Source organism: Narcine bancroftii, chromosome 4 (genome assembly GCF_036971445.1).
Source record: "Narcine bancroftii isolate sNarBan1 chromosome 4, sNarBan1.hap1, whole genome shotgun sequence".
NCBI lineage: Eukaryota > Metazoa > Chordata > Chondrichthyes > Torpediniformes > Narcinidae > Narcine > Narcine bancroftii.
In genome coordinates, this window is record NC_091472.1 from 46,265,331 (window position 1) to 46,282,001 (window position 16,671).

At 36.3% G+C, this 16,671-nt stretch overlaps 1 protein-coding gene across 5 annotated transcripts in view; it reads right to left on the minus strand.

Annotated features, from left to right (window-relative positions):
• Positions 1 to 16,671, minus strand: part of ubr2 (ubiquitin protein ligase E3 component n-recognin 2) — a 177,991-nt gene that overhangs the window by 44,776 nt on the left and 116,544 nt on the right. For all 5 annotated transcript variants that reach the window (XM_069931156.1, XM_069931158.1, XM_069931157.1 and 2 more), the window contains exons 25-29: positions 16,345 to 16,499; positions 15,143 to 15,245; positions 14,422 to 14,531; positions 13,158 to 13,238; positions 12,201 to 12,382 (exon numbers count right to left, since the gene is read on the minus strand). In XM_069931156.1, the coding sequence (XP_069787257.1) occupies positions 12,201 to 12,382; positions 13,158 to 13,238; positions 14,422 to 14,531; positions 15,143 to 15,245; positions 16,345 to 16,499 (631 nt within the window). The remainder of the gene's footprint in view (positions 1 to 12,200; positions 12,383 to 13,157; positions 13,239 to 14,421; positions 14,532 to 15,142; positions 15,246 to 16,344; positions 16,500 to 16,671) is intronic.

The window sequence follows — 16,671 nt, forward strand, 5'->3', positions numbered from 1 at the left end:
GCCCTGGTTCCCTCTGCCCCCAGAATCCCCTTTATCCTCATCTACCACCCCACCAGTCCCTGCATCCAACACATTATATGCTCCTGAATTTCTGGCACTAACAACAGATCCCACTACCAGGCACACCTTCCCCTCTCCTCCCCTGTCTTTTTTCCTTAGGGACCTCCCTCCATGACTCCCTCGTGCACTCATCCTTCCCAACCAATCCCCACCGCTCCCCTAGCACCTTTCCATGTGTCCGCATGAGTGCTACACTTGTACTCACACCTCCTCCCTCATCACAGTCCGGGGCCCCAAACAGGCCTTTCAGGTGAACCAACACTTCACGTGTATCCACAGGACTGATTTACTGCATCTGGAGCTCCCTTTGCGGCCTTCTCTACACCAGAGACTGAGCACAGATTGGGAGATCACTTCACTGAGCACCTTTGCTCTGTCCACACTAGTGACAGAGACCTCTCAGTAGTCAAAAAAATTTCAGTTCTGTGTCGGACTCCCATACTCACATGTCTGTCCATGGCCTTATGTAATATCCCACCAAGACGTCCCGCAAACTGGAGGAATAACACCTGATTTTCTATCAGGGCACACTCCAGCCAGATGGCATTAATCTGGTTTCTGCTAACTTGCTCTCCCCCTCCTCTCTCCCTTCCCTTCCTCTTTCCAGTTCTCTTACCCCGCTATTCACCTATCCTTCCCTCTTCCCCTTGATCGCTGCTATCCCTACCCTTTCTCCCCCTATCACCTGCTCCCTCTGCGACCACATCTCCCTCTCCCAACCTTTTGTTTAGGTGCCTACTGACATTTTTCCATATCTTGATGAAGGGCTCAAACCTGAAATGTCAGTTATGTATTTCTACCTTTGCTATATAAAGGGTGCAGCTTTTTTTTGGAATATTTTATTTAAAATTTTTAACCATGCATACATTCAAATATATTTCAAAATGTAAATATAATAATATATTGAGTATCAAATACAAAATGATAATACCCCAACACCCCCTCCACCCTACAATCCAAAGAAACAATGAAAAAAGAAAGAAAAAGAGAATATATAGTAAAGTGTTGGAATAGAAAGAATAAAGAAAAATTAAAGGACAATGCTTGACCTGCTGAGTTTCTCCAGTATTGCGTTGTGTTCAAGAAGGATATGTGGAACCGCTAATTAGAGATGGGACCACATTGGATCTAGTTATTGGTGATGAACTTGGTCAGGTGGCAGACTTCTCAGTAGGGAGCATTTTGGTGAGTGACCATAACTCCCTGAGCTTGAGCATAGCCATGGGCAAGGATAAAAGCAGACAAAATGGCAAAGTGTTCAATTGGGGAAGGGCAAATTATGAAGGGATGAGGCAGAAATTAGGGAGAATAAATTTGGAACAGATATTCACGGGAGAAAGCACAGCAGTAATGTGGAGGATGTTTAGGGACCGCTTGTACAGGGTTCAGGATAGGTTTATCTCACTGAAACAGGAAAAAAATGGTAGGAAAGAGGAACCATGGTTGAAAAAACAGGTGAGAGAGCTAGTTAAGAGGAAGAAGGAAGCATACATTAGATTTAAGAAGCAGGAAATAGGAAGGGCTCATGAGAATTATATGGTAGCCAGAAAGGAACTTAAGAAAAGACTGGAGAGGGTACGAGAAGGCCTTGGCAAGTAAGATCAAGGAGAACCCAAAGGTGTTCAATGCATAAGTAAAGAATAGAAGGATGACGAGAATGAAGGTGAGGCTGCTTATAAAGGCAGCAACATGTGCTTGGAGGCGGAGGATGCTGGAGAGGTACAAAATGAATACTTTGCTTCAGTATTCACGAGAAAAAGACCTTGATCAGGGTGAGGTCAGAATATGTTTGTGCACTGGACAATAGGTTTGTGTGCTGGACAATGTTAAGATTAAGGAAAGGAAGTGTTGGATCTTCTGAAAAACATTAAGATTGACAAGTTCCTGGGGCCAGACGTGATTTACCCCAGGTTGCTATGGGGAGGTAAGAGATAGCTGGGGCGTTGGCTATGATCTTTGCGTCCCCTTGACCACAGGGGAGGTGCTGGAGGACCGGAGAATGGAAAATGTGGTCCCCTTGTTTAAAAAAGGTAAATGGGAGAATCCTGGGAATTATAGACTGGTGAGTCTTACATCAGTAGTGTGCAACCTATTGGAGAGGATTCTTAAGGATAGGATTTATGAGCATTTGAAGACGTACAGTCTACTCAAGGATACTCAGCATGGCTTCGTGAAGGGAAGGTCATGCTTCACAAACCTAATTGCGTTTTTTAAGGAGGTAACAAAATACATTGATGAAGATTGGATGGTAGGTTGTCTGTAAGGCATTTGACAAGATTCCCTATGTGAGACTCATTCAGAAAGACATGAGGCATGGGATCCACAAAACCTTGGCTGTGTGGATTTAAAATTGGCTTGCATGTAGAAAGCAGAGAGTAGTAGTGGATGGAAAGTGTTTTGCCTGGAGATCAGTGACTAGTGGTGTGCCGCAGGGATCTGTTCTAGGACCCCGACTCTGTGATGTTTAAAAATGACCTGGATAAAGAAGCGGAACGATGAGTCAGTAAGTTTCCGGATGATATGAAAGTTGGAGGAGTTGTGGATAGTGCTGAAGGCTGTCGTAGGTTACAAAAAGATATAGACAGGATGCAGAGCTGGGCAGAAAAGTAGTATATGGAGTTTAATTCGGATAAGTATGAGGCGATGCATTTTTGAAGTTCAAAACAGAAGGCTGAGTACAAGGTTAATGGTTGAATATAACAGTGTGGAGGACAGAGGGACCTTGAGTCTAATCCATACATCTCTCAAGGTTGCCACGCAGTTTGATAGGATAGTTAAAAAAGCCTCTGGGATGCTGGGGGGTTGAGTTCAAGAGTCAGGAGGTCATGTTGTAATTCTCCAAATCTCTGGTGAGACCACAATTGAGTACTGTGCTCAATTCTGGTCACCTCGTTATAGGAAGGATGTGGAAGTTATGGAGGGTACAGAGGAGATTATGCCTGAATTGGAAAAAAAAATAAGGTTAGCAGAGCTGGGACTTTTCTCTTTGGAGCAAAGAAGCAAGATTCTGAGAGGCATAGATAAGGTGGACAGCCAGTGCCTTTTCCCCAGGGCAGGAATAGTAAACACCAGGGGACATCTCTACTAAGTGAAGGAAGGAAAGTTCAGGGGAAACATCAGCGCTAAGTTTTTTTGCACAGAGAGTTGTGGTTGCCTGGAATGTCTTGCCAAGGATTGTAGTGGAAGCCGAAACATTAGAGGCATTTAAGAGACTTACAGACAGGCACATGGATGAAAGAAAAATAGAGGGTTACAAGGTAGGAAGGGCTTAGTATTTATTTATTTATTTTTGGTGGGAATTATATAGGTTGGCACAACATTGAGAGCCAAAGCCCCTGTACTGTGCTGTAATGTTCAACGTTCTAACTTTGGTCTTCATGTTGAGAAGTGACATCTAAGGACTGCAAAGGTGATCAAAAGTTGAGAAGCAAGCCTTGCTTTCTTACATGTGCACCAATTAAGCAATTAAATATACCTGAGTAATCACAAACACCTGTGAAGCCAAATGTCCCAAACATTATGGTGCCCTGAAATGGGGGAACTATGTATAAAAAGTGCTGTAATTTCTCCATGGTCAAACCAAAATGTATACAATAAAATCTGGATGTGCACTTGAATCACATGTGAATTGTTTGATGACAAATTTAAAACTGTTAAGTACAGGAGCAAATAAAGAAAAAAATGTCTTTGTCCCAAACATTATGTAGGGCATTGTAATTTAAGCTTACCAGAACAATAACATTCATGTGAATCTTCACTGCACCTTTTCCACTTTAGTAATACATTTTGTTTACAAAAACAGGTGACCAAAAAATGCTCACAATACTCTGTCTGGTCTCACCAACATCATGTATAAAGTTTCTGCTCCTATATTCAATGTTCTGACCAATGAAGGCAAGTACATCAAATGCCTTCTTCACCATCCTGTCTACCTCTTGTCGCCAACTTTCATGGAATTAGGTGCCTGTACTCCAAGTCTCTTTGTCATTCACCTGCAAAGACCTGCTCTGATTTAACCAACCAAAGTGCAACACCTCACTCCTTTTCAAGGTAAATTCCATCTGCCATTCTAGGCCTTCTTTTCCAGTGCATTGAAATCCTGTAGTAATTTTAGAAAACTTTCTTCACTGTACCACCAATTTTGATGTAATTTCAAACTTACTAACCAGGCTAACTACAATGTTATCTAAGTCATTAAGAAAGATGACAAATAACTTTGAAACCAGGACCTATCCCTGCAGCACATCACTGGTCACAGGTCTTTAAAATGAATAACAACATTCAACATAATGCCCTGTCACCTTCAGTCAAGCCAATTCTGTATTTAAGAGCTCCAGCACCTCTTCTTCTGTAATGTCAACTCTTTTTAAGACATCACTATTGATTTCTCCAAGTTCCCTAACTCCATCTTTCTCCACAGTAAATACAAATGACAAATATTCATTTTCATATCATACATCTCTTCTGGTTCCACAAATAGATGACTTTGTTGATCTTTAAGGGGCCCTAATTCCTTCCCTCATTACTCTTGCCTTTTATATGTCAAAATCTCTTTGTATTCTCCTCGATTTTATCTCCCACAGCCATCTTCTGCCCTCTGAAGTGAACTACTATATCATCTATACTGTTCAAAGGTTTCATTTGATTTCAATTGTCTATAACTGACATATACCTAATTTTTCTTGACCATATCTCTGTTCATCCAGGATTTCCTAATAATTCCAGCCTTGTTCTTCACTCTAACAGCAACTTCCATTCCTTGAACTTTCCCTGCCTCTCTTTTAAAAATCCCCAACTTGCCAGATGCCGCTTTTCCCTGAAAACAGGCTCTCCCAATCAACCTTTGCAAGTTCCTGTCTAATGCCATAAAAATGCATTTAATTGTACTATATACACATGGCACAGGGAGTAATCCTGAGATTACAACCCATGAGGTCCTGTTTTATAACTTGCTACCTATCTCCTCAAATTCTCTTTGCAGGAACTCCTCTCCCTTCATGCAAAGTCATTAGTACAAACATTGACCATGACCTCTGGCTGCTCACCCATTCCTTTAGTGTGCTGAGGCTACTCTGAGATATCCACATTCCTGGCAACAGGGTGGTAACCCTCCATCCTGGAGAACCACCTGTCTGTGCACCTCATTAAGAAGTCCCCTATCACTACTACTCTGCTGGTTTAACCCTGTTCAACAGGAGAGCCACCTGAGGTGCCACTGAACTGGCTACTGCTATTATTTTCCAGATAAGTTTTCCAAGAAATGTCAATATAATTTCAGAGTAGAATCAACTCCCACCTGAAGTACTACATAAGACCAAATTCAGATTTAATACTAAAACATTGAGATTAAAAAATAATGGCACATCATTGCAGAAATAAAACAGATTAGAAGCAAAACAATTGCATTTCAATCTGAGGCTAAAATTGAATGGTTTAAAAAAAAGGAACTGGGCGAGGTTCATCTCTTTTAGGTAAATAATGGAAGACAGATTGTTGGCAGGGTGGGGAATAATGTTGTCAGCCATGTCTAAAGCAAACAGGTAGAACAGGATGGTGGGGATAGTTTACACTGTTCACAGTTGCACAGATGTCATTTGTGGCTTTGAAAATAGTTTTCAATGTTGTATCTGGGGCAAAAACACTATTGAAGGCATCAAATATGGACAGATTTGGAAGTGCACAACAAATGAACTTAGGTGTAATTGACCAGCACAGGTACTTCAACCTGAATTGGTTTCTACCATGTTGTGAATAAAATATAAAACAAAAAAAAAACCAAGATGTTTCGGTGTGTTTTTGTGTTACTAATTTGCAAATCCATGGTATAACATCAGGTGATGAATGACTTGAAAAGTGTTAATGTACCTTGGACTTGAGAACAGAGACAAGGACCACTGGGGAGAGTGAAAGTGAACACAAGAGATAAAATCCGAGTGTTTTGTAGTGAAAGCGAGACTGAGCTGTAGTAATTTTGACATGAATTGATGAACAAAAACCGTTCATGATATGTCAGCAAAGACAACTAAATAAAAAAGGAAAATTGTTTACTCCAGGTGAATAATTATGGCTCATTTCTGTCTGAAAGATTCAAAGCAATTGCTTCCTATCTTTTTCTTTCTTTTTCAATCTTTTTATTATTATTATAATTTATAAACACATACAGTTCAAAGAGATATAAAAAAAAACATAGTAAGTAATGAATTAATACAGAGATATTAAACAATAATATTACAGAGTAAAAATATATCATAAAAAGAATTTTTGATCAGTTTAGGGTGTGAACTATCTCTAAAAAAAAGATATAATTAATAACAATATATGAAAAAAGAGAAAAAAAAACCCCAAAAAAGAAGAAAAAACAAATCTGAATTGAAAAAAACTTTAAAAAAAACTTAAAAAAAACCTACAGATATAGCTAAACCACGCCGATCACTCCGATCTCATCTTACAGCCCAATTATCATACATAATCATAGAAAGAAAACAGAGCCAGATCAACTCACCACAAATGAAAATATTGAATAAATGGTCGCCAGGTTAACTCAAACTTAGAAGGGGATTCATAGACAGAGTTTCTAATTTTCTCTAAATTTAAACATAGTATGGTTTGGGTAAACCATTGGAAAACAGTGGGAGGATTTACCTCTTTCCAATTTAATAGTATAGATCTTCTAGCCATTAGTGTAAGAAAAGCAATCATACGATCCGCAGGAAGAGATAAATAAGTCAAATCTATCATAGATAATCCAAAAATTGCAGTAATGGGATGTGGTTGTAAATCAATATTCAAAACAGTAGATATAATGGAAAAAATTTCCTTCCAATAATTCTGTAAAGAGGGACAGGACCAAAACATATGTGTAAGGGAAGCTATTTCCAATTGACATTTATCACATATAGGATCGATATGAGAATAAAAGCGATGGAGCTTATCTTTAGACATATGAGCTCTATGAACAACTTTAAACTGTATTAGTGAATGTTTTGCACATAGAGAAGAAGAGTTTACCAGTCGCAGAATTTTATTCCAATTTTCATTAGAAATATGAAGGTTGAGTTCTCTTTCCCAATCATTTTTAAACTTTTCAAAAGTCTCAGAATTTATTTTTGTAATTATATTATATAATTTAGATATCACACCTTTTGGAGGGAATTTTGAATATAGTATATCCTCTAAAACAGTCGTAGTCTCCCGATTGGGAAAAGAGGGTAAAGTCGAAACTAAGAAACTCCTAATCTGCAAATATCGAAAGAAATGAGATCGTGGTAAATCATATTTCATGGATAATTGTTCAAATGACATGAAAGAGTTATCCAAGAATAAATCTGAAAAGCATGTTATACCTTTAACTTTCCAGAGTAAATAAGCTTGATCAATTAGAGAGGGATGAAAAAGGAAATTTAGTACAATAGGAGTTTCCAAGATAAAATGACTTAGGCCAAAAAATCTCCGGAATTGAAACCATATACGTAGTGTATGTTTAGCCATTGGATTATCAATTTGTTTATATAATTTAGTAAGAGTAAAAGGGAGAGCAGCTCCCAAAATAGAGCTAATTGAAAAATTTTGTATCGGTTTAATTTCTAAATTTACCCAATGGGGATTTAGAGATAATTCTGAATAATTCAACCAATACCTTAAGCAACTAATATTAATTGCCCAGTAATAAATTCTAAAGTTGGGTAATGCCAACCCTCCCTCTAGTTTAGATTTCTGTAAATATTTTTTCCCCAATCTAGGATTCTTGTTTTGCCAGATATACGAGGACAATTTAGAATTGACCTTATCAAAAAAGGATATAGGAACAAAAATAGGTATAGCTTGGATTATATATAAAAATTTAGGTAAGATCATCATCTTAATAGCATTAATTCGGCCTATCATGGATAGGGATAATGGTGACCAATTGGTAAGTAAACTGCCGATCAGGTCCAATAGAGGGAAAAAATTAGTCCTAAACAAATCTTTATGTTTTTTAGTAATCTTAATCCCTAAATATATAAAATGGTCTCTAGCTATTTTAAAAGGTAAACTATCATAAATAGGGACCCATCCATTAAAAGGGAATAATTCACTTTTATTTAAATTCAGTTTATATCCCAAAAAATTACTAAATTGGGCTAATAAAGATAAAACTACAGGAATAGAATTTTCAGGATTGGAAATATATAACAATAAATCATCTGCATATAGTGATACTTTATGAATATCCCTGCAACGAATAATACCAGTAATATTGGGTGCTTCTCTGATAGCAATTGCCAAAGGTTCTAAAGCTAAGTTAAATAATAAAGGGCTAAGGGGGCACCCTTGCCTGGTGCCCCGAAATAATCGAAAATATGGCGATCTTTGGGTATTAGTAAAAACCGAGGCAACTGGGGAATTATAAAGAAGTTTAATCCAAGATATAAATATCGGACTAAAATTAAATTTTTCAAGAACTGTAAATAAATAAGGCCATTCTACTCTATCGAAGGCCTTCTCAGCATCTAGTGAAATAACACATTCTGAAGACTTATGTGACGGAGTGTAAATAATATTCATCAATCTTCTAATATTAAAGGAGGAATAACGACTTTTAATGAATTCAGTCTGGTCTTCAGAGATAATATATGGTAATATCCTCTCTAGCCTTGTCGCTAGAATTTTAGAGAAGATCTTAGAATCAACATTCAACAAAGAAATAGGTCTATAAGAAGAAAATTCGGTCGGGTCTTTATTTTTTTTCAAGATTAGAGAAATCGTAGCTCTGTAAAATGATTGTGGTAGTTTACCCAATGTGATAGATTCATCAAACATCTTAATCAGCCAGGGAGAGAGAGTAGAAGAAAAAGCTTTATAAAATTCCACAGAATATCCATCGGGACCTGGTGCTTTCCCCGAGTTCAGTGAGAAAATAGTATTATTGATCTCCGAATCTGTAATGGGTTTACTTAATTCTAAGTTATCTTGAGGTAACACTTTTGGGAATTTCAAATGTTCTAAAAAATTAAACATATTACTAAGGTCTTGAGGGGATTCTGTACTATATAAGGATGTATAAAAATTTTTGGAAAGATTGATTTATCTCTTCCTGGTTAACAGTCAGTTCTCCATTCTGTTTGCGAATCTCCACAATTTGGCGTCTAGCTGAAATATTCTTCAGATGATTAGCCAACAGTTTACCCGATTTCTCACTATGCACATAAAAATCAGATTTAAATCTAATTAGCTGGTTTTCAATCGAAGATGTAAGTAACAAATTATATTCCATCTGCAGTTCAATTCTTTGTTTGTAAAGTTCTTCAGTAGGATCAGTCACATATTTCTTATCAATGTATTTAATCTTCTCAACCAATAGATGAATCTTGTTTTTGATGCATTTCTTCAAAGCTACTGAGTAAGAAATAATTTGACCACGAATATAAGCCTTGAATGTATCCCACAATATTCCATAAGAAATTTCCGTAGTGTAATTTGTTGAAAAGAAAAAGTTAATTTGTTCTTTCATAAATTTAACAAGTCTAAATCTTGCAATAATGTAACATCAAAGCGCCAGTGCTTAATAGTAGAAACAGAGTCTTTGAATTTAAGAGAGAGTTGTAATGGAGAGTGATCCGAAATGGCTATAATGTCATACTTAAAAGCAGTTACAAGTGGAATAAAACGTGAATCAATAAAAAAGTGATCAATTCTCGAGTATGAATGGTATACATGAGAAAAAAAGGAAAACTCTTTATCTGTCGGGTGAAGAAATCTCCAAATATCAACAGCTCCAGAGTTAGTAAGGAAAGAGTTAATATATGTAGCTGATTTATTCGGTAGGAGCTGTGAAGGTTTCGACCTATCTAGCAGGGGATTCAGACAACAGTTAGAATCCCCACCCATTATTAAATGATATTCATTTAGATTGGGTAAAATAGTAAACAAAGATCTAAAAAACTCAGGGTGATCTACATTCGGGGCATAAACATTAACCATGACAACCTTAATATTGAATAATAACCCAGTAACCAATAAAAATCTGCCGTTAGGGTCTACAGTGATGTCATGTTGAACAAATGTAATAGAGGGATCAATAAAAATAGATACACCTCGAGTCTTAGAGCATGAGTTGGCATGAAATTGTGGGCCTTTCCAAGATTTAAAAAAACGCAGATTATCCTCCTTCCTCACATGAGCCTCCTGTAAAAAAATAATCTGTGCTTTCAGTCTCTGGAATACTTTAAAGACCTTCCTCCTTTTAAACATGTTGTTTAGACCATTAGCATTCCAAGAGACAAAATTAATGTTTTGATCCATTACTTAGGTCAACCCTCCAGTATATAAAGGGTTAACCAAAGCAGGGACCCATGCGCCCGGAAGAAGAATTAAGATATAAGGAAGGAAAGAAATGATGACGTGTCAGCCATATCTGTAGTTCTAAAAGAAAAATCAAGAAAAAACAAAAAATGAAACATAAAAACCCCTGAAGGAAAAACAAAACCCACCCCCCACCCACAAAGCCCCCCATCTGACCAGAGAGTGATCAGAGAAAAAAGAAGAGATAATACTAAACCTACCCCCATGTCTTCAGACGGCAGCTCCTAATATTAAGATAAGATCCACCACCTAAACTTATAAAAAGGATAACTCAAGCTAAAATCAAATACTAAATATTGAAAGAAAAATATTTAAAAAGAAATAAAAGAAAAATCGTAATTGTGTAGTACCTACTGATAAAACAAAGTCATAAAGAGTTAAATCATTTTAAAATTAGTTTATGAAGAAAGACAAAGAGAAAATGGCGAATGTAAAAAAAACCATGAAATCGCCATTTTCAGTAATTCAGAAATAAAATAGTAAAGAATATAATCATATTATTAGTATAGATTAATATAAAATTAAACATACACTTATATATTTAAAAAAAAAATTCTCACAGAGGAGAAAGAAAATATATAAAAATGTGTTAAAGATGAACAGGATAATTAGAGCTATAATGATCTATTACTTTTCGAATGGTCAGAAATCAGAATCTGACTATTAACCTGAAAAAGACCGATATCTACCGCATTTTTTATCGGTCACTCGGGCTGAGAGGTCGCGCTAGACGGGAAATTAGCCGACAGGTAGTTCCATGCTGCAGACACGGAGTCGAATATTTGACGAGCTTGGTTCTCCGGAGAAATCCTGAGCCTCGCAGGATACAGGAGCGCAGGTTTCAGTTTCTTCTCAAAACATTCGGACATCAGATCTTTAAACAGTCTTCGAGCGCGTACTACCTCCGGACTAAAATCTTCATAGGCTCTTAGACTAAAGCCACGAACAGTCACATTTCCAAGTCTTCTGGCTGTACGAATCAATCTATCCTTTGTACTCACGTAATGCATACGGACCATCACCACTCTGGGTTTGGAAGCTTCAGCATTTCGGTTCCAGATACGATGTACTCTATCAAGTAGCGGTGGATCAGCAGGGAATTCGGATGGGTATGCTTCTTTTAAAAGCTCGGCAAAAAACGTCAGGAGATCTCCTTTCTCAATGCCATCAGGAATTCCAACCAAACGAATATTTTGTCTTCTGGAACGGTTCTCTGAATCAATGCTTTTCAGCTGGAGCGCTTCTAGTTGTTTAATTGCTTTGGAAAGTTTCTGTTCGACCTCAGTCAGTCTAATCTCTTTTTGTTGAACTTCAGTTTGAAGAGCTGCAATTAAGGTATGTTGTTTTTTGGTTTCAGCTTCTGAGGCAATTAAAGCTGTACGAAGTTCAGCTAGGTCTTTTTTGCGACAAACATCTTTGAATTCATCACGAAAGAATTTTAAAAAGTCAGTGAAGGTCATCTCACTTAGTTTAATGTCTGGTTGTTTCTTCTCTCGGCCGTTACCTTCTTCTGCCCGGGTTTTAGCTCGTGTAGCTTTTCCTTCAGTCATTTCTTCAAAATTTTCAGACTCAAGTATAATTAGAGAAATAATAAAGATCTTTCTGACTTCTGTGAAGTTAGTTCAAAGGTGGATACAGGTTAAAAATAGTATATTTTATGGAGCAAAAACCAAAACGTGTTCACTCCATGAGCGCCACCTGGAGACTCCTCTGCTTCCTATCTATATTCTGTTTAAAATCATCTTCCATTTGCATGCAAAATATACACAACTGTACATGACAAAATTACTTTCCTTTACCTGTTGTCAGGTACGGTTGAAGATGAAGCTTCTAGTTCTTCTAATGTCTGTTGAAATAATTCCCTATTTTCGTCTATGAAATGTCTCTGCATTTCTGACATCTGGGCCATTATCTTCTCTCTCCGCAAACGAGCAATTTCAGCTTTTCGTTTTCGATCTGCTTTGTCTTTATCTCGTAAACACTATAAAAAAAGCACAGTTGTATTATTAACTTTTTTAAATAATAAGCTCATTCAGCACTAGCAGTAAATTATTTCCAAGCCAATTAATTACAATTTTTATATTTACATTTAAAATTTACAATTTGAACCCATTAATAACCATATTAATTAATAATTATCAAACTTATTTAAAAAGGTTAACACATTAACTGGAAGTCCAATAACACAAAACAAGACTGACATTTCCAGGGATTTTGGTCAATTAGCCCCTATCAGTAATAGATGTTACTATTGGCCTTTTTGCTATAAACTCTAGAGGAAGAAATGTTAAAGGTTGTGCCTTTGCAAGTTGACGTGAATGATGCTTAAGGATATGAGAGGGGCATCACAAATTCAATTCAGCTGATACTGCTCACAAGTACAGTATTTACTTTCACACAACTGAATGCATATTCAGGTTATGATGAGATAAAGAGGGAGACGTGGCTGGAGGTAGTGAAACAATACCCTCAAGTAGATACAGCTGAGCAGATGCAAACAAAAAATCAGAACAAAAAAACTGAAATCTTTTAAAACAAATGAAAATTCTTATCTATTATTTGGCCAGATAGATAACAAGGAAAAACTAAACATGCTACAATTATGAAAGTTGAGTGCAACACCTGAAACTCAATTATTTTTAATAACATTTAAAACACGTCAACTTATCTGAGAACATCTTTTGACCTTTTTCCACATTTTGGTCACATTCAGCATGAAGAATATAAATTTTAAATGGTTTGGTATTCATTCTTACCTCCTCCATACTGTTCCCTTCTATCTCCACGATAGGGGTTGAATTACTTCGTTCTCTCATCTTTTTAATAACTCCAAAAAGCTTGAGGACAAAATTCATTAGCAGATAAATTTTAATCACAACTTACTGGTAAATATTATACCATTTCGTGAATAAGTTCTCTTATTGATTTCCTAAATATGTTCCATAAAAAGATGAACATTGCTTTTCAGATTTGGCAGTTCAATTAAACAAGTATTGTGTGTAAAATTAAAACAAAATTGTTTTTCCAGAATATATGATGCCCCTTCCCCAATTCCATCTTTTCACACCACTGTCATTAGTGAGCTTAAAGAAGTGATGTTTGCTGCTCCTCTGAGAAATATATAAAATCGTAGCCTCAATTACACCCAATTTACTGCCATTGCTTTGTCATATAATGCTTCAGTACATACTCCTTAGAGTCACTACTGGTAAACTTGATTTACTATCCTATCAGTTAGGTCATTTATATCACTCCAAAACAAGTTACAGGCATTGTATTTCCACAAGACCCAGATTTATTTCTATTGGGAAATATAGAAGGAACAAGAACTAAATTGAATCTATCAATATACCAAATGAAATTTACTAAAATAGTATTGTAGTGATCTGGAAATCAGATTCACACTTGGTATGGGAAGATGGAATGCAGAAATTCAAAGCTGTGTCCCTTTGGAGAAAATTACATACAATCTGAGAAATAAATATGGTATATTTTTGTAAATTTGGAGCCTGCATATGCAAACTTTAGGCATAAATATGTAGTTGTGTTCTTCTAGCCTTTTGAGACTTGTGCCAATCTTCTTCCCTACATTGATCATATAAACTTTGCTGGAGCCCTGTTTGTTGGAAAGCGATCCTCCGAGCAATCTATGAAGCTATCTTTTTTTCTTTACTTTATATTACTATATATCCTTTTTTATATATAAATTTCTTTAGGAGTGGGGGGTTTAGGGAGGGAGGGTATCAGAGGAAAGGGGAGGGGTTATAACCATCATGTAATGATTAAAGCTCGCTTAAATTTAAATTTTTATTGTTTTATATTGTTTATTAATTATATTTATGAAATTTTTAAAATATTTAAAAAAAAGAAAGTAGGAATACACCAGTCTTGCTTCAAATGGTGGTACAGTTTTGATGGGCCAAATGGCCTAATACTGCACCTATATCTTATGGCCTTATTAACTGTGAACAAATCCACATGAAAAATAGATTTAATGCATTTAACGCCAAGAGAACATACCTTAAGTACCCATTTGATCATGTCTTTATAAGCCTCTAAATGGGGAGCATTTTGCAAGGTTTCCAGCATTGCCAGAATACTAGGTGAGTTTTCTGGAGCATCACCAGGACCTGCCAAAGTATATTATTATGTGGAAATTGCACAAATTTAAGCAACATTTCATCAATACAGAATTTCTTATTATTTTGAAGCTTTAATTAATATTTTATCATATATTTTTAATATTTAACAGCTACTTCATAAACAGATATGCTCTCTTCCAGCTTTTGTAAACCATACCTGGACTCTCTTTAAAAACAGGTATTGAAAAGAACATGTTGGCAAGATTGGGTGAGCGTGCATTGTAGGGGTGGCATTTAGTAGTACATTGTAGTTGGGGAAAACAAAGTTGAATGATCGTAATCAAAAAGTAGGAATCCATTACTGTTTTTTCATTCCAGGTTGTAATGAGTACAAAAAACAATTTGATGCAGGCAAATGCAGACACACATCCCATGCAAAACCAAGTCAGACATTTAAAAATAACACATGGAATTTCAACCTAAACACCTAATTTTTTTTATTCCTGGACAAATCAGTGATTCAACATTGGAACTGAACAAGAACCTTTATTTTAATCAACCGAAGTAGCAAGGAACAACAGGATGAGTATGCAATTTCACCCATCAATATTCAATTCCTCACAAAGATACACCAATTTTCACACAAAGTGGATACATACGTGAAACTTTTGAAGTGAAGCTAAAAGTAAAATCACTGTCTTCATTCGCACTTTCTAATTGTTGTTTCTCTTCAAGTAAAGCCATTCCAATCAAGTGCAACACCTACATGAACATGTTTATGACACAGTGAAAAATCATCTGTGCAAACACAATCTAAATTAAGCAAATCAGTTTTGAACGATGAAGGAAACAACTATCCGGTGCCATTGTATGATCCAGATGCCAGAATTGTAAGACATTTTCTCATTTACAAGCTTCATAGGTCACTCAAACTTAGTGGTGCCATTATCTCAGATACCAAGTGATAGCCAAATATTTTTTAATCAGATTTTAAAATTGCATTTCCAGAAACCTACAGAATTTCTTAAATTGCCTGCTGAATTCCCGATTGGAATTCCCTCCATACCTACCTTTTCTCCTTTCAGTGACCTCTCAAACATCTCAAGATAAAACTTTTGAGTATTTGTCCTCATATCTGCTCTTAGATGCCTCTGGAAAGACCTTGCGGTGTAAAGCCTCCTACATAAATGCAAGTTATTACTACGGCTAGTGGGCAATTTCAAGAGTTGAAATGAATTGTAATGATCTCCAAATATACTGGTACATTTATTTAAAACAAATTCAAACAGATAAACAAGGTCTCACTTAATAACCATTCCATTCAAGATACTGATGAGTGCAGTAGCCAGAACTACTCTTGGCCAACAGCTCTTGAAGGATTTCAAATGCACTAATTGCCTAACTTTGCACTCATTTAAATTGGCAGACTAAATTGGTTCTTGAAAAGGTAAAAATTGCTGCACTGATAAACAAGTAATCAATGCAAGTGATCCTATACACTGGCAATGCCGACTTTTTTGTTGCTCAGCAAAAAATTATTCCAGAGACATGCAAAAGTCAGAGTTAATACTGTATAAAAAATACACGTTTTGAAGAATTGTTTTCATAATGGGATCAGTGATTTAAAAATATCTTCAAATTGAATTACAATGTTCAGCTGTGCATTTCTGCCTGCTTACAATATCTGTTAAAATGTTATTAAAAATTAACACCTAGATAGAAAACAATGACAAATTATTTTCTGACTGATGCAGAAAGAGTCAAATAAACCAATTACACTTTGGCCAAGTTGAATAAATCACATGGTAAAGTTAAACAATAAACACATAGAGACTCGGGGAAAAAATTCAGCAAAACTTACCCTTTGTAACATGCTCTCAGTCCAAGCATGTCCAATTGGCTCCACAACCCACTGCAGTACTGTTCTCAGAATATACAAGTAAACATCTGATTGAAAGATGTTTACCAGACTGGCAAACAGAGGGCAAAAATGTGGAAGTACAGGTGGTGGAAGAGCTGAAATAAAGAATAATGACATTAAGTAAAACACAAAGGTCTGAAGACACCACGGCAGAAGTAAAAACACAATGCTGGAGACACTCAGCAGGTCAAACAGTGTAGTTTATACAGCAAAAATAAAAATAATAACTAACGTTTCAGGATTAAAGGCAAGGTTAGCAGGGATAGG